At 37.0% G+C, this 23,485-nt stretch overlaps 1 protein-coding gene across 4 annotated transcripts in view; it reads right to left on the bottom strand.

Annotated features, from left to right (window-relative positions):
* ATRX (ATRX, chromatin remodeler) overlaps window positions 1-23,485 on the bottom strand; it is a 282,193-nt gene that overhangs the window by 126,346 nt on the left and 132,362 nt on the right. For all 4 annotated transcript variants that reach the window (XM_025372040.1, XM_025372038.1, XM_025372039.1 and 1 more), the window contains 4 exons: window positions 12,017-12,158; window positions 10,641-10,750; window positions 9,608-9,754; window positions 9,273-9,450 (listed from right to left, as the gene is read on the bottom strand). In XM_025372040.1, the coding sequence (XP_025227825.1) occupies window positions 9,273-9,450; window positions 9,608-9,754; window positions 10,641-10,750; window positions 12,017-12,158 (577 nt within the window). The remainder of the gene's footprint in view (window positions 1-9,272; window positions 9,451-9,607; window positions 9,755-10,640; window positions 10,751-12,016; window positions 12,159-23,485) is intronic.

The following is a 23,485-nucleotide window of genomic DNA, read 5'->3' as shown; positions in this document are numbered from 1 at the left end:
CCAACATAATACTGAATGGGGAAAAGCCGAAAGCATTCCCTCTGAGAACAGAAACAACACAAGGATGCCTACCCTCACCACTCCTCTTCAAGATAGTACTGGAAGTCCCAGCCAGAGCAATAAACGGAATCCAAATCAGTAAAGAGGAAGTCAAACCGTCACTGTTCGTTGATGATATAATCATTTACCTTGAAAACCCTAAGGACTCCTCCACAAAGCTCTTAGAACTGATAAAAGAATTCAGCAAAGTTTCCGGATACAAGATTAATGTACACATATCAGTAGCTCTTCTATACACCAACAGCAACCAACTAGAGAATCAAATCAAGAACTCAACCCCTTTTATAATAGCTGCATACATACATACATACATACATATATACATAAATAAATAAGATAGGATATACCTAACAAAGGATTCAAAACACCTCTACAAGGAAAACTACAAAACACTGCTGAAAGAAATCACAGACGACACAAACAAATGGAAACACGTCCCATGCTCATGAATGGGTAGAATCAATATTGTGGAAATGACCATATTGCCAAAAGCGATCTACAAATTCAATGCAATCACCATCAAAATACCATAATCATTCTTCACAGAGTTAGAAAAAACAATTCTAAAATTCATATGGAACCAAAAAAGAACCCGCATAGCCAAAGCAAGACTAAGCAAAAAACAAAAACAAAAACAAAAAACAAAAAACAAATCTGGAGGCATCACACTACCTGATTTCAAACTATTCTGAAAGGCCACAGTCACCAAAATAGGCACACAGGCCAATGGAACAGAATAGAGAACCTAGAAATAAACCCAAATACTTACAGCCAACTAATCTTCGACAAAGCAAAGAAAAATATAAAGTGGGGAAAAAGCCACCCTTTTCAACAAATGGTGCTGGGATAATTGGCTACCCACATGTAGGAGAATTAAACTGCATCCTCATCTCTCACCTTATACAAAAATCACCTCATGATGGATTAAGGACTTAAACCTAAGACCTGAAACTATTAAAATTCTAGAAGATAGCATTAGAAAAACCCTTCTAGACATTGGCTTAGGCAAGGATTTCCTGATCAAGAACCCAAAAGCAAATGCAATAAAAACAAACATAAATAGCTGGGACCTAATTAAACTAAAGAGCTTTTGCATGGCAAAAGGAACAGTCAGCAGAGTAAACAGACAACCCACCAAGTGGGAGAAAATCTTCACCATCTATACATCTGACAAAGGACTAATATCCAGAATCTACAACGATCTCAAACAAATCAGTAAGAAAAAAACAAACAATCCCATCACAAAGTGGGCTAAGAACATGAATAGACAATTCTCAAAAGAAAATATACAAATAGCCAACAAACATGAAAAAATGCTCAACATTACTAATGATCAGGGAAATGCAAATCAAAACCACAATGCGATACCACCTTACTCCTGCAAGCATGGCCATAATCGAAAAACAATAGATGTTGGTGTGGATGCAGCGATCAGGAACACTTATACACTGCTGGTGGGAATGTAAACTAGTACAGCCACTATGGAAAACAGTGTGGAGATTCCTTAAAGAACTAAAAGTAGAACTACCATTTGATCCAGCAATCCCACTACTGGGAATCTGCCCAGAGGAAAAGAAGTCATTATTTGAAAAAGATACTTGCACATGCATGTTTATAGCAGCACAATTCAAAATTGCAAAATTGTGGAACCAGCCCAAATGTCCATCAATCAATGAGTGGATAAAGAAATTGTGGCATATATATACGATGGAATACTACTCAGCCATAAAAAGAAATAAATTAACAGCATTTGCAATTACCTGGATGAGACTTGGGACTATTATTCTAAGTGAAGTAACTCAGGAACGGAAAAGCAAACATCAAATGTTCTCACTGATATGTGGAAGCTAGGCTATGAGGACACAAAGGCATAAGAATGACACAATGGACTTTGGGGACTTGGGGGTAAGATTGGGAGGAGGGCGAGGGATAAAAGACAACATATATGGTGTAGTATATACTGCTCAGGTGATAGATGTACCAAGATCTCACAAATCACCGCTAAAGAACCTATTCATGTAACCAAATACCACCTGTACCCCAATAACTTATAGAAAAATAAAAATAATCTGAAAAAAAGATGCATATCTCTATGTGCAAACCTTGAAAGATATGACAAATCTATTATTAAATAAAAAGGAGTATGTTACAGAATAGTTGTCTATATTATGATCCTATTTGTGTATTTTTGCTGTAATAAATCATAACCATGAGTCTAATGGATTTTCTGAGTTCTGTGAGTCCTTCTAATGAGTTACTAAGCCTGAGGGTGGCTTTGAGGACCACCTAAATGTTGCAATACCAAATACATGCTTCTGTAGGCACAAAAAATTCCTATAAGGATGTAAATGAAACAATAATGGGACTAGGAGGTAGGGAACTTTTACTTTTCAATATACAACATTTTCTTCTGTTTTTATTTTGCTTAAGGATATGTATTACTTTTATAATTTAACTTAAAAGAACTATTTGTTAGCATGGCAATGGAAGGAGAGTGGTAGCCCTATCGTTAGTAAGGATATCTGAAGAACTAGAAGAATTAAGAATAAAAGTAGGCCAGGTGCGGTGGCTCACACCTGTAATCCCAGCACTTTGGGAGGCCGAGACGGGCGGATCACAAGGTCAGGAGATTGAGACCATCCTGACTAACACGGTGAAACCCCATCTCTACTAAAAATTTTTAAAAAATTAGCTGGGTGTGGTTGTGGGCGCCTGTAGTCCCAGCTACTTGGGAGGCTGAGGCAGGAGAATGGCGTGAACCTGGGAGGCGGAGCTTGCAGTGAGCCGAGATCTTGCCACTTCAGCCTAGGCGACAGAGCGAGACTCCATCTCCAAAATAAAAAAAATAAAAATAAATAAAAATAAAATAAAAAAAATTTAAAAAGGCTGTGCGCGGTGGCTCACGCCTGTAATCCCAGCACTTTGGGAGGCCGAGACGGGCGGATCACGAGGTCAGGCGATTGAGACCATCCTGGCTAACACAGTGAAACCCCGTCTCCACTAAAAAAACAACAACAACAACAAAAATAGCCAGGCGTGGTGGTGGGCGACTGTAGTCCCAGCTACTCAGGAGGCTGAGGCAGGAGAATGGCGTGAACCCGGGAGGCGGAGCTTTGTAGTGAGCCAAGATCACGCCACTGAACTCCAGCCTGGGCAACGCAGCGAGACTCTGCCTCGAAAAAATAAAAAAATAAATAAATAAAATAAAATAAAATAAAAGTAAATGCACTCATTAATAACCCTCAGTCAATGAAAAAGTTAAATTGTTATTCATATATCAAACATGTTATTCATCATATTAAATAGAATATGAATTATTATAAGATAGGAATGTATATAACATTTACTAACATAAAAAATTACAAATAAGTATTTTTAATGTTCGAAAAGAGTAAGTTTTAGCTGGCCGTGGTGGTTCACACCTGTAATGCCAGCTACTACTCAGGAGGCTGAGGCAGAAGGATTGCTTGAGGCCAGGAGACCAAGACCAACCTGAGCAACATAACAAGACCCTCATCTCCAAAAAATTAGTTGTGTGTCAGGAGTTCGAGACCAGCCAGGGTAACACAGTGAGATCCTTATCTCCAAATAATTATCTGGGTGTTGTCAGAAGTTCAAGACCAGCCTGGACAACACAGTAAGACTCTGTCTCTACCAAAAAAAAAAAAAATTTTAGTTGGGCATGGCGGCACACTCCTGTAGTCTTAGCTCCTCAGAAGACTGAACTGGGAGGATCACTTGAGCCCAGGATTTGAAGCTACAGTGAGCTATAATCATGCTACTGCACTCCAGCCTAGGTAACAGAATGAGATCCCCATCTCCCTGCCCCCTAAATACATACATACATACATACATACATACAGACATACATAAAACACATAAAATGAAATGTTTTAGTTACCTTTTATACTTTCTAGAAAACTTCATTCCCAAACAATGACATATATATATCAGATAGGAGGGTTTCAAAATACCTACACTTAGAAATACTTATACAGAAACTACAGGGGGAATGGCAGTCATGAGGCTCTGGAGAGCAGAAGAACAGGAATTTAGAGAAAGACTTGAAGAGAATTTCTTCTGTTCAAAAAATCAAGTGTGACTAAAAGACTATGTTAACTTAAGATAGTTCAATACCCTATGGAAACTTGTCATTATTTTATAAAACTACATAGATCTATCTTATTGCTTAAAGCAAAGAGTACCTTGAATTAATATTGTGCATATGCACATTCACACATACACATAAAAATTATGTCCTCTCAAGCTACAAAAAATTATGTCCTCTCAAGCTACAAAATTTTAGAACATTCTTCTAAAAACAGTAATGTGAATTAGAAAACTCCACCAGATCAGTTTAAGTACATTAAGTAGAAAAATATGCCTCAAAACAAATGGTAAATTAGGGAAGAAAGGTCAAATAAAGGTTTTGTCACATACTATTATAGTTAAATGTAAATTCTTTTTCAGTGTTACATTGCCACCTATTGGTGAATTTTTTACATAAAAAACCATAAAGAGAAAAGTTGATAAAATGTTTAGAACTGTCCAAGTAAACCTCTATTAAATCCCTGATCCAGTAGAAATAGGAAAGGTAACAAAATGTTGTCACTTTCTTGTTCAAGAAACTGGGTCTCACACGCCGTGATGATTACGATCTCCATGATCATAGTTCACTGCTTCCTTGAACTCCTGGACTCAAGCAATCATCCCATGTCAGTTTCCTGAATAGCTGAGACTACAGGTGTGTGCCACCACACCTGGTTAATTCTCTTATTATTATTTTTTTTTAAGATATGGGGTCTCACTATGTTGCCCAGGCTGGCCTCAAACTCCCAGCTTCAAGCAATCCTCCTGCCTTGGCCTCCCAAAGTATTGGTATTACAGGTGTGAGCCATTGCACCCAGCTGATTCTTGTCACTTTAAGCTACTAAGGCTTGGGATAATTGTTATGCAGCAATAGATAACCAGAGCAGCTAAGTTCAAAGATGAACACTACTATCTTAACTCTGGTCAGCTCTAAATACTGTTTCCAATCCTAATACATACTCCCAATTTTCCAGGCTTCTGATCTAATAGCCTACCTTTTAAGTTTACAACCTCAGCTCATCCTTAAGAATCTCATACCCAAAACTGTCTGGTTCTGACATTTTGCTTCCATCTTGAACTTCAATTTAGACTTTTCTTTGACATTACACCCAAACTTCAGTCTTCACATACTCTGCTGCCATTTGTATGATTCTTCACTACCACTAATTTGTTCCAAATCAGAGAAAATAAATTGGGCAGAAAATGGAAAACATGTACTGGAAAATTAAGTGTTACACTTAACAGATCCCTTCTAATAAATTTAGAAGTACTTAACAGATCCTGACACTTTAGACTTCAGTGGCAAAGAAAATTATATCTAAATACTACCACTAAACAGATCCTGACACTTTAGACTTCGGTGGCAAAGAAAATTATATCTAAATACTACCACTAAACCTTAAAACTTACTACAGTTTTAATATATTCCATGTTATACATGATGGATATTAGAAGATTCTTGTTGTAGATGGTTACCCAGCTATGGCAGAGGAACCATCTCTAATACTCATATATACTCTGGAAAGGAAAATAGAAGTAGAGCTTCAGTTTCCTGAAGAACTTCCAAAAAAACCTAATAGAGAAACCAGCCCCACTTAAGTTTTAACAAGGGTAATCTAGGTATTTATTTTTTTAATTATCAAAACAAACAAAAAATATAACTTACGCAACTTGATAAAAGATACCTATTAGAAATCCACAGCTAATGTCATACTTAATGGTGGAGAACTGAAAGCTTTCCCTGAGATAAAAAACATGACAACCAACTGCTCTCACCACTTACATTCAACATTATATGGAAATTTCTAAACAGGGTAATTATGCAAGAAAAAGAAGTTAAAGACATTCATATTGGAAAGGAAAAAGTAAAACTATTTCTACTCATCGACTGTATGATTTTCTTAATAGAAAACCCTAAATCACGTGCACACACACACACACACACAACTATTAGAACTTATAAATGGACTCAGCTAAATTGCAGGATACAGAATCAGAATACAAAAATCTGTTGTATTTCTATATACTAACAAAGAACTATCTGAAAATAAAATTAAAACAACTTCAATTCCAATAGGCTCAAAAAGAATGAAATATTTAGTAATAAATTTAAGAAAATAAGTCCAAGACTTGTACGCTAAAGAAATTAAAAGACCTAAATAACATTTCATTACTAAAAGAAATTAAAGATCTAAATAAATGGAAAGAAATTAGATGTTCATGGAGGGGAAGATTTAATATTGTTAAGATGGCAATATTCCTCAAATTAATCTACAGATTCAATGCAATATCTAACAGAATCCCAGCTAGCTTCTTTGAGGAAATTAAAATTTCAAGGAACCTCAAATAGCAAAACAACCTTGAGACAGAAAAATAAAGCTGTAGGACTTCCTCCTGATTGCAAAGCTTACCACAAAGCTACAGTAATTAAAACAATGTCACACTGGCATAAGGACAGACATATAGATCAATAAAATAGTATTGAGAGCCTAGAAATAAACACATACATCTATGGTCAATTGATTTTCAATAATGGTGTCAAGACTCTTCAATGAAGAAAGAATAGTCTTTTCAACAAATGTTGTTAGAACAACTGGATATCAAAATGCAAAAAATGAAGTTGGACTCCTACCTCATACCATATACAAAAATAAACTGAAAATAGATCATAAAATACAAGAGCTAGAATTATAAAATCAGAAAACATAGGTGAAAAAATTCATGACCTTTGATTAAGCAATGAATACGTGGATATGCATTAAATGCAAAAGCAACAAAAGAAAAAATAGGTAAATTAACTGTCATCAAAATTTTAAAGATTAGTACTAAAAAGATTATATAAAAAAGTAAAAAGACAACTCACAGAATGGAAGGATATATTTGCAAATTATATGAGTGTGTTTACATCTGTAAATGTCAATTTTCAATAAAAGGAACCATGATGTCTTCAAGAAATGGCTGACTCTGGGGCCGGGACAACATAACATGAACCTGGAGCATCCTGTAATGCCAGAAAGTAATAAAGTGCTCAAAGCCAAAAGGATAGGGACATATCAAAGGGTAGAGGACCTAACCTTAAAAAAAGCTCCCAATGGCCAAGGTAAAACAATTTGAGCAAAAAAAAAAGTAGTAATGGTTTATAGTCCAATGCACAAACTAAAAATAGATGAGTATATAATTATATAAATCAAAGGCTAAAATAAATGGGTGAGAAAAGATAAATTTTTCTTTAAAAAATCCAAATTTGATGTGTAGATACTACCCACTATAGGAGATGGAGCTTAATTTCTACCATCCTTGCATTCAGGTGGGCTAGACCGAGTGACTGGATTCCAATGAACAGATGAGGGACAGGTAAAAGTAGCAGCTCTACAGGAGAGAAACCTGACAAACTCTACCCTAAGCAAGTGATGAAAATTAACATCATCAGTGACAGCATGTGCTTATCATGTACCCCCGATATGAGGTATGATGTGACAAAAGGGTATGTCACCTCTGGCATATTCTTTCAAAACCTCAGTCTAATCTCAGTCTAATCACAAGCAAAACTATAAATTCAGATTAGTAAACACTATACAGGATATCTACCTGGACGGTCCTCCTTAAGATTGATAAGATAATGAAAAAATAAAGATTGAGAAACTCTCATAGACCAGAAGACTGTTAGAGACATGATAGCTAAATACAATGTAGTACCCCAGATAGAAAAACTGGTGCACTACAAATGCAGTTCAAGTTATTAATAATAATGTGTCAACAATGGGTCAATTTCTTAGTTTTGAAAAATCTACCATGGCAATGTAAGATGTTAACAATGGAGGAACCAGATGTTGGGTATATGGGAACTCTCTGCACTACCTTTTCAACTTTCATGTAAACAGAAAATTATTCCAAAATAAAAAGTTTTTTTTTTTTTTTTTTTAGATGGAGTCTTGCTCTGTCACCCAGATGGGAGAGCAGTGGCACGATCTTGGCTCACTGGAACCTCCAGCTCCCAGGTTTGAGCAATTCTCCTGCCTCAGCCTCCCGAGTAGATGGGACTACAGGCGTGCAACACTATACCCAGCCAAAATTTTTTTTAAATGTCACTAAATGATAAAACATGGCAATGACAAATGTTACCCTTCATGTTAGAAGCTTTAATTTCTTTTTTTCTTTCATTTTTTCATGAACAAATAAGTACACTAAGCACCTGAAATTGTTATATTAAACAATTTCAAGGAAATCTTGTGGAAAAAATCTGCTACAATGATACTAGACACTAGCTTATAATAATTTTTCAACAATAAACCAGCCACAGGATTTTTAGACACCTATTTTAATCGTGGGAAAAAGATAAACTTATTATTAGGCCTTAGATTTGTGATGGCAGTTATTTTGCTATGTATTAACTACCTCATTATCTTTAAAAAAGAGGCAAAGCCATGGATTCTAAAGATTACTATCACTTTGACAATGACAATTACCCAGACTTTCTCAACAAAAATAAAACCTCAATAGTGTCTTAAAGTAATATGATATGACAAGATAAACATATGAAGAAAAAATTGCACAAATTAATAATCGTAGATTAAAAATTAATTTTAGTTTTGCAGACAGTACAACGTGTTGCTTTTCCAAGTGTCAAATATATCAACATCTGGCTCTCACATCAGATTACTATCACATAAGGATAGACAGTATTGAAAATACTAACCTTTCACACTGATGGCCCCTTAAAAGGAGATAAGCAAGCAGCAATTCTTCTAATGACATGAAGTTTGGAAAGACACAAACTGTTTTCAGGATATGGAGAGAGCTCTTGTTATCACCTAGTATTTGGATAGCTGGAAGAATCTTTGATTGCAACACAGGCATCTGATGCATTTTTAAGTGTTTACAAAGTATCCCCTAAAACCCTAAACACTTTCAGACTCAGCAAATAAATTCTTAACAGCTGGCGACATTAAGGGTGATTTTATCTTATTGAAATACTAAGAATTTTTTAAAAGGTAAAAACCTGAAGGATAACCAAAACAAAGACCAGATACTTAGTAGTGGTGCAATTAGTATTTGTTAAATAAAATATAAACACATCTTTGATTCAACTTGCTTCTTTATGTCACTCTCTATTAATACCTTACCTGGATCAACCAAAGCTTTGTTAAATATTTCTTTAAGTTTCCGACTCTTCACATTCCTTCCTTGAGCAAGATTTCTATACATCTCATAGCCTATGATCATAACACCACCATCTTCTTGCCACCTCTGCAGCATGTAGCTTCTCTCCTGAGGACGTTTCACAGTTGCTAATTCAGAAACCTTTTGTGGGGAAATAAAGATTTTTTTAAGTAGCTACTAAAAACATGTGAATACTAAATATTCCCATTGAAATATGCATCGCTAGTAATTAAAAACAGTTTACGATATGAATTTCATGTGACTATTTTAATAATAGAAAACATTTAAAATAAGTTACCTCAAGCTTCTCATCATCTTTTAATCCCTCTTGCCACTTCTCAAATTCATTCATCCAATTCAAAGCAGTATTAAGAGGACAAACCACTAACGCCGTGCTGAAATCCAGTTTGTCACACAAAAGAACTGTATGAAGAAAACTTACCACCTATAAGAAAACAGATTGTCACCTTCGTAAATATCCAGAAAAAACGTAATAAATTAAGCAATCTTACAATGTTATAGCTTTGTTTTGCTTTAAACAATAAAGCAACCAACCAAACTGCCAGAATTTCCAAACCAGGCAAGGCAGAGGGAAAGAGATAGTAAAATGCAGAAGTTCAAATAGATGATGTATCAGGCTCTCTCTAAAGCTCCATGATTCTATGAGCAATGTGAATAGTATAAAATGATCCCATACCAATACTAAGTCCTAGGTCTCCATAAAATGTCCCTATAGTCTTTCAGGAAATACCATGGCTCATTTAGAAGAGAATCATGTTACATAATATTTTTCCACTTTAATGTGTTCTGACCCATTAAATCTATAATTACTTTATAGTTTAAAAGTACAAATACATTCACCAATTTTACATCTGTTACAACTCCTGCCATTTGGAAATGCAGTAATTTTAATAGTAAAAGATACTTTACATCATACTTTACTTTTCTCATTACTTTAACATCATAAGCCGTTAAAAGTTGCAAAAAAAAAAAAAAAGTTAATTTCTACTTTAGAATCTTTGCAGTTGTTGGTCATACCTGAAACCCCACAGGCTCGCTTCATTAGGACCTCTGCTCAAACATTACCTCCTAAAAGATGCCTTTCCTAACTCAATATCCTCCCTTAACATTCATTTTCTGAAAGTACATATTTTTTATTTGATTAGCAGCTCTCTCCTCCACTAGAATATAAGCTCCTTGGAGACAGATCTTGTTATTCTTGTTCACTGCTTTATCTTCAGCCCCTACGACTGTGCCTGAAACATAATAGAATCCAATATATATTAATGAATCCACAAAAACAGGATACTTTCATATTCTTCAGCTCTTACCTGTAAAGTCTTACCAAGGCCCATACAGTGGGCAAGAATGCATCCTGAACCTGGAGATTTCTTTGTTTTTTTCACAGACTCACAGCAGCAATCCCACATAAACTGAACACCTAAAAATAATAGCTTCATTAAGTTAAATTTAAAGGTCCAAGTTAAAAACTTCCTTTATATAAACACATCAAAAACATAACCAAAACTTCTAAGAAACAGCATTAAAGAAAACACTTAGCTAAAGAATTTCTTATACGTAAATGGGATTTTTTCCCACCAAAGTAAACCAGAAACAAGTTAACACAAATATAGGACAGCGGGACTTTCCTTCATCCTCTCTAAGCTATCCACAGCAGATGTTCTCTATTCCCTGAGATGGTTCAAAGAAACATAAGAATACTCTAAAAGAGAAACATGGCCGGGCACAGTAGCTCACGCCTGTAATCCAAGCACTTTGGGAAGCCAAGGCAGGTAGATCACTTGAGGTCAGGAGTTCGAGACCAGCCTGGCCAACATGGTGAAACCCTGTCTCTACTAAAACAAAAAATAAGCTAGGTGTGGTGGTGGTGTGCACCTGCAGTCCCAGCTACTCAGGAGGCTGAGTTGGGAGAATCACTTGAGGCCAGGAGGCAGAGATTGCAGTGAGCTGTTATAGCACCACTGTACTCTAGCCTGAGTGACAGAGTGAGACTCCATCTCAAAAAATAATAATAATAATTTTTGTAAAAAGAGGACAACTTTATCCAAAGACAGAATGGCTTCCTATCAAAAATACCTTTGAGTTTACTGAGTCAATCAGGAAAAAAAAAAACCCAGGAGATAATTTCATCATCTTTTCCTTTATTCAATAGTAAACATTGAGAAAGAAAGGGGCCTAGCAACTCAAAAAGTAGGAACTACAGAACCTCCCTTACTAATTAATTCACATAAACACTCAAAACTGACTTACTCATTCAACTCTAATAAAGCAGAGGGTAGGAACAGTTTGGTATTGTTCTAATACAAATGTAGGAATATTATTTTGAAAATACCTGAAAATGGCTGAAATAGCATTTCTAAAACAGGCTTTTAGCTAGCTACAGCTCTTCCCAACCCCTAGCTGCCCTTAGGCCAATCTTTGCTAACTAGGTGAAACCCACTTGCTATATCTACCCATTTTTAAGCAGCACTTCTCTCCCTTTTTATAATACTCATTGTGTTTGCAATCACCCAATTTTTTTCTTCCTCATTTGTTTATGAGCTCCATAAAGGCAGGGGGATTGTGGATTACCCGCCCCAATCAACAATTTACCTCCAGCACTTAGCAGGATGTAAGGCAGCTGCCTCACATCCAAATATTGGTAAAATTTAACTAAAAATTATGGAATCATCTAATAGTTTCTTACCATCTACTTGATGGGGTTTCAATTTGATAACCATATTTCTATGAACCTGCACTAAAGGTTCTTTGGTTTCTTCATCTTCATCTAAAACCAACTTGGTTGTTATTGGACACTTGGTGGGTGAAGCATCTTCAATTTCTATCACCTACAAGAAAAGGAGTTGTTGATAGGTAAGCTCAAAGAAATCATTCAAGCAATGGTCATTCTTACTAAGGGAGATTTTCCAAAATATAGACACATTTACTCCCATACCACAAATTCAATTGGTATGATTTGGATATGTGTACCCACCAAATCTCATGTCAATTGTAATCCCCAGTGTCGTAGGTGGAGCCTGGTGGGAGGTGGTCGGATCATGAAGGTGGATTTCTCACGAATGGTTTAACACCATCCCCTTTGGTGCTATTCTCGTGACAATGAACGAGTTCTCACAAGATCCAGTTGTTTAAAAATGTGCAGCACCTCTCCCTTACTCTCTTGCTCCTGCTCCCACCATGTGAGGTGCCGCACTCCCCCTTTGCTTTCTGCCATGATTGGAAGCTTCCCGAGGCCTCCCCAGAAGCAGAAGCCACTATGTTTCCTGCACAGCCTGCAGAACCGTGAGTCAATGAAAACTCTTTTCTTTATAAATTACCCAATCTCAGGACTAATACACCACTATTTTGCTTCAATAAAGCCAGGACAGAGCCCAGGGTTTTATGTCTTCTAAAATCAAAACTCTCCAAAAAATTTTAAATCACTTTGATAATGTCAGTAATTTAGCTCAACAGATCTCACCCTGGGTATTTCGACACACATTTATTACGCAGAGTTGTGAAAAAAGCAGTGTTCCCTGTTGCTGGTTACTATGCCAAAAAAAAAAAAAAAAGAAGAAGAAGAAGAAAAAGAAATAAGAAAAAGAAGAAGAAGAAAAGAGGGAGGAGTGGGGAGGAGGAGGAGAACTCCAAACTAATCTACGGTAGTACCATTACAATTTGAATGAACATGTGGCTCCCAACAAAAGATAGTTCTATTCTTCTAGAGGATATTTGAAAATGTGCAATCGTATTTATGATTGTCATAATTATTGGTCAGAGCTGGTATTTAATGTAGGAGGAAGGGAAGGCAAATACAAACATTCTATAATGTGAAAGACAGTCCCAAACAAGAACTGTACGACTCAGGATGTCAACACGACTACCACTGAAAAACACTATGAATACATGGTGTGAAAAGAAAAAACATTTAGAAACACTGGTTTCGGAACCACAGGCTCAAAAATCATGATAGGAACATATAATACCTTCTAATTACAAAAAGGAAACAATTATCACAAGTTCCTTATTTAAAATAAAACTTAAGTAGATATAATATATGCACACAGGTAACAAGTGTATGCTTGCATATATTTTTTGCTGTCTTATCCTAATCTCTACCCATTACATAGTATATTCAGTAACTACATAAGATAGGTACAAGTATTACCATTTGACAGATGAAAGAACTGGGGGACAGAGAAGTTAAGTAACCTGCACAAGGTCATACAACTATTGAGTATCATGACACTGAGATTTACATAGAGGATTGATCCCCCGAGTCCATGCTCTTAAACATTACAAAATACTAGTTTAGTAAAAGAAATGCTTGTAATAAACAGTTTTATGGTTCCACTGAAAAAAAAATAGAAACTTGTGATTTTAAAATCACAAAAACATTACGCAGTTGGGTGCAGTAGCTCACTCCTATAACCCTAACACTTTGGTAGGCTGACGGGGGTGGATCGCCTGAGGTCAAGAGTTCAAGACCAGCCTGGCCAACATGGTGAAACTCTGTCTCTACAAAATATACAAAAATTAGCCAGGCTGGTGGTGGCTGCCTGTATTCCCAGCTACTCCAGAGGCTGAGGCCGGAGAATCGATTGAACCTGGCGGCAGAGGTTGCAATGAGCCGAGATCGTGCCACTTCACTCCAGCCTGGGTGAAAAAGCAAAAGCTCCATCTCAAAAAAAAAAAAAAAAACTTAAAAAAATTTTAAAAACAAAAACATTACGATGGGGAAGAAATAAAATTTTAGGAACTTTTTTTCTTATTTACAATTGAAACTAGTAACAAATGAATTTGTTAAATGTTCAATATAGAAATTTTCAAAAAAGTAGATGGAAGATAATAATAAATCCTATTACCCATCACTCAGCTTCAAAAATTATCAACTTAAGGCCAGGCGCGGTGGCTCACACCTGTAATTCCAACACTTTAGGAGGCCGAGGTGGGCGGATCATGAGGTCAGGAGTTCGAGACCAGCCTGGCCAATATGGTGAAACCCCGTCTCTACTAAAAATACAACAACAACAAAAAAAATTAGCCAAGCGTGGTGGCGCGCACCTGTAGTCCCAGCTACTAAGGAGGCTAGGGCAGGAGAATTGCTTGAACCTGGGAGGTGGAGGTTGCAGCGAGCCATGATTGCACCACTGCACTCTAGCCTGGGTGACAGAGTGAGACTCCGTCTCAAAAGAAAAAAAAAATTATCAACTTAAGGCCAGTTTTGTTTCACTGATAGCATCTTACCCATTGTCCAACTCCCCAGATCCCACAAATCATTTTGGAGCAAACACAAGAAAGTATGCAATATCATCTATAAAATGTTTGTAAATGTCTCTTTAAAAGGATACTTCCTCTTTGTAAAACCATAAGATCATTGTCACATCCAAAAAACTACAAACAAGTCACAGATTTGCAGTAAATTATCTGAATAGATATTGTACTTACATAAAATTGTGATATCCAAAACCAAGATTAACACTGAGAAATAGTGTGGTGAAGCAAAAATAGCATAGGCCATTTAGACCCAAATTCCGTTTCATCAAGCTATCTAAACCCTCTTAGCTTCTGTGTCTGAATCTGCAAACTGGGAACGATTATCAATAGTTTCCACAAGGTTGTTCTGGAGATTGAATAAGGCAATGTATGCAAAGTATCTGGCATAGGCTAAGTATTCACTAAATTATTACTGTGTCCTAACCTGGTGTAGTAGCTTCATATCACTGGGGTAAAGCCATTATATAAAAATGGAAGATTCCCTAAATATCTTATCCTGTTTACAAGGTGTGGTACACAGAATCCTGAAGTGGCCCCAGAATTACCGACATCTGATATAAACACCTTGCATAATCCCCTCACCTTCTGAGTATGGTTGAGACCTGTAAATATAATTGGGCTATCATTCGCATAATTGGCCCACTAATAAGCTGACTCTGATTTAATCAAAAGGGAGATATTCTAGGTGGGCCTGACCTAATCAAAGTGAGCTCTTTAAAAGATTGAAATGCTTTCCTATTGATCTCAAAGATGATGCAATCTGCCATGTTGTGGAGCGAGAACTCTAGTAGCTAAGGACCTAAGTGTAAGAACTGAAAGGAACTAAATTCTGCCAACAAGTGAACTGGAAAAGGATACAAAGTCTTACATGAAAGAAAAACTCGAGTTAACATCTTAATTTCAGCTTGGTGGGACACTAAGCAGAAAACCCAGTAGAGCCATGCTCAGCTAAGCCATTCCCAACTTCCTGACCTGTGAGACAAATCAATAAATTTGTCTTAAGAGGTTAAGTGTGTGGTACATTTTAATGCCGCAATAAAAAACTAATATACAAGGCTTTAATTAAGATTTCTGAACCATATATTAATCAGTGACTTGATGATACTTTTTTTATTAAGTGCTGTCTTCAGGATTGAGGATTAGTGTATCTTCATCCTAAATGTAGGAGGAAATAAGTTATAAAGAAATCATCTACCTATTAGTGACTAAGTAGATCTGTTTATGCACTCAAGCTACAATACAAGGAAACTTTATTTAACTAATAATACTGGGTATACACCCAAAGGAAAATAAATCATTCTTCCAAAAAGACACAAGTACTCTTATGTTCATGCCATGCTATTCACAATAGCAAAGACATGTAATCAGCCTAGGTGACCGTCAATGGTGGATTAGATAAACAAAATGTGGTACATATACACCACAGAATACTATGCAGCCATAAAGAAGAAAATCATGTCCTCTACAGCAACTTGGATGCAGCTAGAGGCTATAAATCTAAGCAAATTCACATAAGAACAGAAAACCAAATACCACATGTTCTCACAAGTGGGAACTAAACACTGAGCAGGCATGGACATCAACATGGGAACAACAGACACTGTGGACTACTGGAGGGGGAGGGAAGGAAGAGGGCATAGGCTGAACAACTATTGGGTACTATGTTCACTACCAAGGTGATGGGATCCACACCCCAAACCTGAGCATCACACAATACACCCAGTAACAAACCTGTACATGCACCCCCCACCCCGTATCTAAACTAGAAGCTGAAATTTAAAAAATAATAAATACACAGCAATGAAATAGGAGAAAAACTTAGGACAAATAATCACTTAAGGTGTAGTAAAAATAAATACAGACATGAAATGTCTCCCATATCTGAATTGAAGGGAAAATAAAGGAAAAAAATCACCTGACCAAAATATTAAAAGGTTGAGCCAAACTTCTGCTTCCAGTCATGATAGTTTATTAGGAACCAGGTTTACCTTCCTGCTGTAATCAAGTAGAAAAGTGGGCAAAATATACGAAAAAAATTTTTTTCAGACATTGAATAAAGACACCACAGGACCCTGATCCCTGAAAGTAGGAAAACCAACAAGAAGACCCCTATATTCCCCTTGAATTGGTGCCTAAAGGATCAGGGAAAAACGATTCCCAAGGAGAGCACTGGAGATATATTAAGTTGAAGAAACAAAGATCAGGCTGAGATGACTGAAGTTGCAGGGCAGACTACAAAGAAAAAAGAGCCACACAAAAAGAACTCAAAATCGAGACAGGATTCACTGTGAGTCATGGCTGAACATTAAAATGCACACATGAGGAGTGAAACTTTGTGAAGCCAGGCAGAGCAAGACCAAGAAGCTGTGAGCTAAACAGCTCCCAGCGATCACATGGTACTGGGAGGCATTTGATTTCAGAGGAGGCACAGTAGCCTCTTCATGTATAACCCAGGGCATTCAGTAGAGACCACAAAGGGACCAAACCTTAGCAGTGGGAGAAAGCAATTTGTAAATTAAAGAGTATTGAAGAAACGCATTAACCAGGCTTTTTTAAAAGCTTCAAAATTAAACTGAACTTTTAAATAAAACATTACTAGGTTTGTCAAGAAGAAAAAAAATATGAAGAATAACCAGGGAAAAAAAGAGTCAACAAAAATGGGCCAAGAAGTAACAGAAATAATGAAATAGGCAGACAAGTAAAGTGAGACAGCTGATTAAAAATGCCCAAATAGGCTGGGTGTGGTGGCTCACGCCTGTAATCCCAGCACTTTGGGAGGCAGAGGTAGGTGAATAGCTTGAGCTCAGGAGTTTGAGACCAGCCTGGGCAACATGGTGAAACCCCACCTCTACTAAAAATATATTAAAAATTAGCTGGGCATGGTGGCACACGCCTGTAGTCCCAGCTACTCGGAAGGCTGAGGCAGGACAATCGCCTGAACCCAGAAGGCGGAGGTTGCAGTGAGCCAAGATCACACCACTGCACTCCAGCCTGGGTGACAGAGCGAGCCTCCATCTCAGGAAAAAAAAAAAAAAAAAAAGTCCAAACACTGAAAATATGAACACAATGAAAACAAAAATAGAAGATATTTTTAAAAACTAAATGGAATTCCTAGTGATGAAAATTATGGTACACTGTAATTCACTAAGTGGATTAATATCATAATAGTGCAGAAGAAAAGATCAACAAAACTGAAGACAAAGCAGGAAAAACTATCCAAAATGAAATAGACGGGGGAAAATAAGAAACCTATGGAACAATATTGAAGAGCATAATATGTAAGTCTCAAAGAAAAACAGAACAGGAAAAAATTATTTGAATAAAATAATGATGTGAACTTTCCAAAAAATTTGACAGAAGCTGGATGTGGTAGCTCACACCTGTAATCCAAGATCTTTGGGAGGCCAAGGTGTGAGGATCACTTGAGGTCACAAGTTTGAGGCCAGCCTGGGCAACATAGCAAGACCTTGTTTCTACGAAAAACTTTTAAAATTAGCAATAGGGCATGCCTCTAGTCCTAGCCACTCGGGAAGCTGAGGCAGGAGTATCTCTTGAGCCCAGGAGTTTGAGGTTACAGTGACCAATGATCATACCATTGCATTCCAGCCTGGGCAACAGAGTGAGACCTTGTCTCTAAAACGAACGAACAAAAGTTTGATGAAACTATAAATTCACAGATGCAACAAGTTCAAGGAATCCAGAGCAGGATAAACAAAGAAAATAAAAATCTTCAATTTCCGAAAGCCAGGCATTAAAAGAAAATCTTAAAATCACTGAAAAATCTTTTAAAACTATCTTTTCAAGAAATAAAAGGTGCATGCAGAGGAGCAAAGATGAAGGAAAAAGGAGAAAGATAACAAACAAAATGTCACAAAGAAGTAACATCTTTAAAGAGATTTCTTAAAAGTATCAATTTAGAATTCTATACCCAGGGAAAACAACTATCAAAAATGAAGAGATTAGCTTGCTCCTGTACTTTTAGCTACTCAGAAGGCTGAAGTGGGAGAATTGCTTGAGCCCAGGAATTCCAGGCTACAGTGATCATGTTTCTGCATCATTCCAAGCTGGGTGACAGAATAAGACTGTCTCCAAAAAAAAAGAAAGAAGGGAAAATGTAGATATCAACAAAACAATAGACTAGGAAGCTCCAAGCTCTAGTCACAACACAGAACTATTTTAGAAACAAGTAGAAACTTTCTGAACCAACTTTGTCAGAGTTCTGGAACATAGTCAAAGGTTTACAGCAACCAAGCAAATATCCAATCAAGAAAACAACATCTTAGCCAGGCATGGTGGTGAGCGCCTATAGTACAAACAAGTAGGCCTAGACAGGAGGATCACTTGAGCCCAAGAATTTGAGGCTAGCCCAGGCAACATAGCAAGACTGTGTCTCTAAAATAATGAAAAAGAAAAAAAGCCATCTTCAATACAATAGGAACGTTTTACAGCATTTTTACTTGCCCTTGCCCCACCACATACCAGAAGGTGACAGTTTTAGTCTCAAAGCAGCAGCACCCTGTTTTCCAATATCCTCCCACAAACCAGAGGGAGCAAAGCAGATGTTATTTACAAATTATTGTGTAAATGTCATCTAACCTGTCTGAAGGATACTTGAAGGACTGACATAAGGCTCTCATCTTTTCTTCACCTAACTCAGAGCTCTGGTGAGAAAGACAGCAAGAACAGCTTTAACACACATACACACAACAATTGCAACGTGATGACAGACCCATAGAGGCCTGGGGCAAGGCATTACAGGAGAACACACCCGAAACACCACCTAAGGCACAAATAGCTGGAGATAGGATACTTTTGGAATTTTTTTTTCCAAGATACAGGGTCTTGCTTTGTCACCAAGGCTGGAGTGCTGTAGTGTAATTATGGCTCACAGCAGCACTGAACTCCTGGGCTGAACTAATCCAGACACCTCAACCGATCCAGTCACCTCAACCTCCAAAGTAGCTGGGACTGTGGGTGTGCACCACCAGACCCAACTAGTCTTTATTTTTGTAGAAACAGTGTCTCACAATGTTGCCCAGGCTGGTCTCACACAACCGGGCTCAAGCTATCCTTCTACCTCAGCCTCCAGAGTAGATGGGACTACAGGTGATGAGCCACCACACCCAGCTGCTTTTCAAATTTGGGACACTCAAAAGCAGCCAGGTATATAGGATAATTCAGAAAGCCATATGTATGTCCAGGCAAAATACATGCTCAGAAAAGATCTTTATTAAAATCTTAAGTTATCCCCTCAGGCTTATCTTTAGGTTTAGTGGAAGCCTAGTTATGGATTAAAGGAGTGCACCAGCATAGTCAATCTACAAACAGAGAGAGCAGGCATTTTTTAAAAAAACAAAACAAAACACCTTTTTTTTTTTTTTTTTTGAGATGGAGTCTTGCTCTGTCGCCCAGCCTGGAGTGCAATGGCACAATCTTGGCTCACTGCAACCTCTGCCTCCGGGGTTCAAGCAATTCTCATGCCTCAGCCTCCCAAGTAGCTGCGATTACAGGCACGTGCCACCATGCCTGGCTAATATTTTGTATTTTTAGTATAAACAGGGTTTCACCATGTTGGCTAGGCTGGTCTCGAACTCCTAAGGCAGGTGATCTGCCTGCCTTAGCCTCCCAAAGTGCTGGGATTATGGGCACGAGCCACCACACCCAGCAGACATTCAAAAAAATCTTTCAAACATTAGTTGAACATGAATGACAGGGACAGAGACTTCAGTGATGACACACAACAAGAACACTCTTTGAAAAAATAATGTGGGTGAGTCTTAAAACAATAGGTCTACTACAATTTATATATATTTTAAAACCCCAGCAAACCCTTGAAAAGGGAGAGAACCTTATATGCAGAGTTACCAAGTTATAACAGTCAAATGCCCAATATGCAATTTTTAAAAAATCACACGAGTTGACGGGTGCAGCAAACCAACATGGCACATGTATACCTATGTAACAAAACTGCACATTGTGCACATGTACCCTAGAACTTAAAGTATTAAAAAAAAAAATCACAAATAGGAAAATATGGCCCAATCAAAAGAGGATTAATAGCAGATTTGAGCAGGCAGAAGAATCAGCGAATATGAAGATATTAACTGAAATCATCAAGTCTGAAGATCAAAAAGGAAAAAAAACTAAAGTGAAAAAAGAAAAAGGGATGCGAGGAAAACCATCACGAAGAACATCTTATGTATTATGAGAGTCACAGAAAGAGAAAAGAAAAAGAAAGAAGCAACAATTATTTGACGAAATAATTGTGGAAAACTTCCCAAATTGAAGGAGAGAGACTTAAATCTACAAATACAGGAATGAACTCAAACTGGAATAAACTCAAATACATATAGATCAAAACACATTACACACAAACTGTCAAAGGCCAAAGACGAAGAGAATATTGAAAGCAGCAAGAGAGAAGCAAGTCAACACATACAAAAAATCTTCAATAAGATCATCACCTAATTTCTCATCAAAAACTTAAGAGGTCAGAGGGCAGTGTGACAATATATTTCAAAGTGATGAATGAAAAAAAAAGTAGCTGAGAATTCTTTTTTCTTTTTTAAAAAATAGACACAGCATCTCACTCTGTCATCCAGGCTAGAGTGCAATGGCATAATCACAGCTTACTGTATCCTCGAACCCCTGGCTAAAGCAATCCTCCAACCTCCCAAGTAGCTTAGACTACGAGTGTGTGCCACCACATCCAGATAATTTTTTAATTTTTTGTAAAGACAAGGTCTCACTATGCTGCCCAGTCTGGTCTTCAACTCCTGGCCTCAAGTGATCCTCCTGCCTTGGTCTCCCAAAGTGCTGGGATTACAGGGGTGACCTACTGTGCCAGGCATCAGCTGAGGATTCTATAACCAACAAAATTATCCTTCAAAATAGAGGAACAAGTTAAGACAATCCTAAGCTGAATGAATTTATTAAAACTAGACCTGCCCTATAAAAAAATGCTTCCTAAAGGGAAGTCTTTGGGTTGAAATGAAAGGATGCTAGAAGTTAACTCATAGTCATATAAAGAAATAAAGATCTCCTAGAAGATATACATACAGGGGCAAATACAAAACCTAGTATCACAAAATTTTGTTTCATAACCTCACTTTTTACTTTCTTTAGGATTTAAAAGACAAAATGATAAAATACAATTATGAATAAATGTCACCATTCACAACATGTATAAAAATGTGATTTGTGACATCAATAATTGTAACAGAGTCACCACATAATATGCAGGGGAATGGAACTGTGGAAGAGTAGAACTTTTGTATGCCACTGAAGTTAAGTTCATATCAATTCAAGTAAAACTCTCATAACTTTAGAATGTTACATGTAATCTCCATGGTAACCACAAAGAAAATACAGAATATACAAAAATGAAAGTGAGATGGAAATCAAAATATGTCACTGCAAAAAATTAACTAAACACAAAAGAAAGCCGTAATGGAGGAAATAATGAACAAAATAGTAGTAAGAAAACACAAAATGGCAGAAGTAAATCCTTATTTATCACTACTTACCTCAAGTGTAAATGAATTAAACGCCTGGATCAAAAAGACATAGACAGACATAATGATTAAAAAAAACATGATCCAAATACTGGTTATCTAAAAAAGATTCACTTTAGATCTAAAGACACAAATAGACTGAAAGTGAAAGAACGGTAAAAGACATTCCATGCAAATAACCACCAAAAGAGAGCTGAGATGACTATATAGACATCAGACAAAATAGACTTTAAGTCAAAAACTATTACAACAGACAAATAGGAAATTATGTATTGATAATACAGCCAGGTTCTCAAAAAATGTAATTATAAGCATATATACAACAAACAACAGAGCTCCAAGACATATGAAGAAAGCACTAAAAGAACTAAAAGGATAAATATACATCAGTGTAGTGTGGGAAAACTAAAAAAAAGGGAGAAACAGTTGGAGACATAAATAGCTCAACATCAATAAATGCGTAAAACAAGTAGACAAAGATCATTAAGGAAATATCAGACTTGAATAACACTATAAACCAATTGGAGCTGGCCACAGTGTTTCATGCCTGTAATTCCACCACTTTGGGAAGCCAAGGCAGGAGGATCACTTGAGGCCAGAAGTTCAAGACCAACCTAGGCAACACTGTGAGACCCTGCCTCTACAAAACAGTTTTAAAAAATTAGCTGGGGTGGTGGCATGCACCTATAGTCCCAGCTACTCAAGAGGCTGAGGCAGGAGTATCACGTGAGCCCAGGAGTTCGAGGCTACAGTGAGCTATGATCACGTCACTGCAGTCCGGCCGGAGCAACAGAGCAACAGAGCAAGACACTGTGTCTTTAAAAAAAAAAAAAAAAAAAAGACCTAACAGACATATAAAGAACACTCCACTCAACAATGGTAGACCATACATTTTCTCTCAAGTGCACCTTCTCAAGGACAGACCATATGATCAGGCACAAAAAAGTCTTAATAAATATAAAAAGACTGAAGTATCTTTTCCAATCGGAAGGGAATGCGACAAAAAATCCATAACAGAAGACAACTGGAAAAAACACAAATATGTGGAAATTAAATAAGTAACTAAAGGATCAAATAAGAGATCACAAGGGAAATTAGAAAACACCTTGAAACAAATGAAAGTTAAAACACAAAATACAAAACCTATGGGATGCAAAGAAAACAGTACTAAGAAGAGGATTTACAGTGATAAAGGTATACATTAGCAAAGAAGAAAGATCACAATCAAGAACCTAACTTTACACTTTAAGGAACCAGAAAAGGAAGCACAAACTAAACCCTAGCTAGAGAATAAAAGGAAATAATACAGATCAGAGCAGGGACAATTACAATGGTTGATGGATGTATAGATAAAACAGATATGTAATAAAGCAAGTACAGCAACA

Source organism: Theropithecus gelada, chromosome X, assembly GCF_003255815.1.
Source record: "Theropithecus gelada isolate Dixy chromosome X, Tgel_1.0, whole genome shotgun sequence".
NCBI lineage: Eukaryota > Metazoa > Chordata > Mammalia > Primates > Cercopithecidae > Theropithecus > Theropithecus gelada.
The sequence above is the reverse complement of the archived record's forward strand: the minus strand, read 5'-3'. Positions and strand labels throughout refer to the sequence as shown.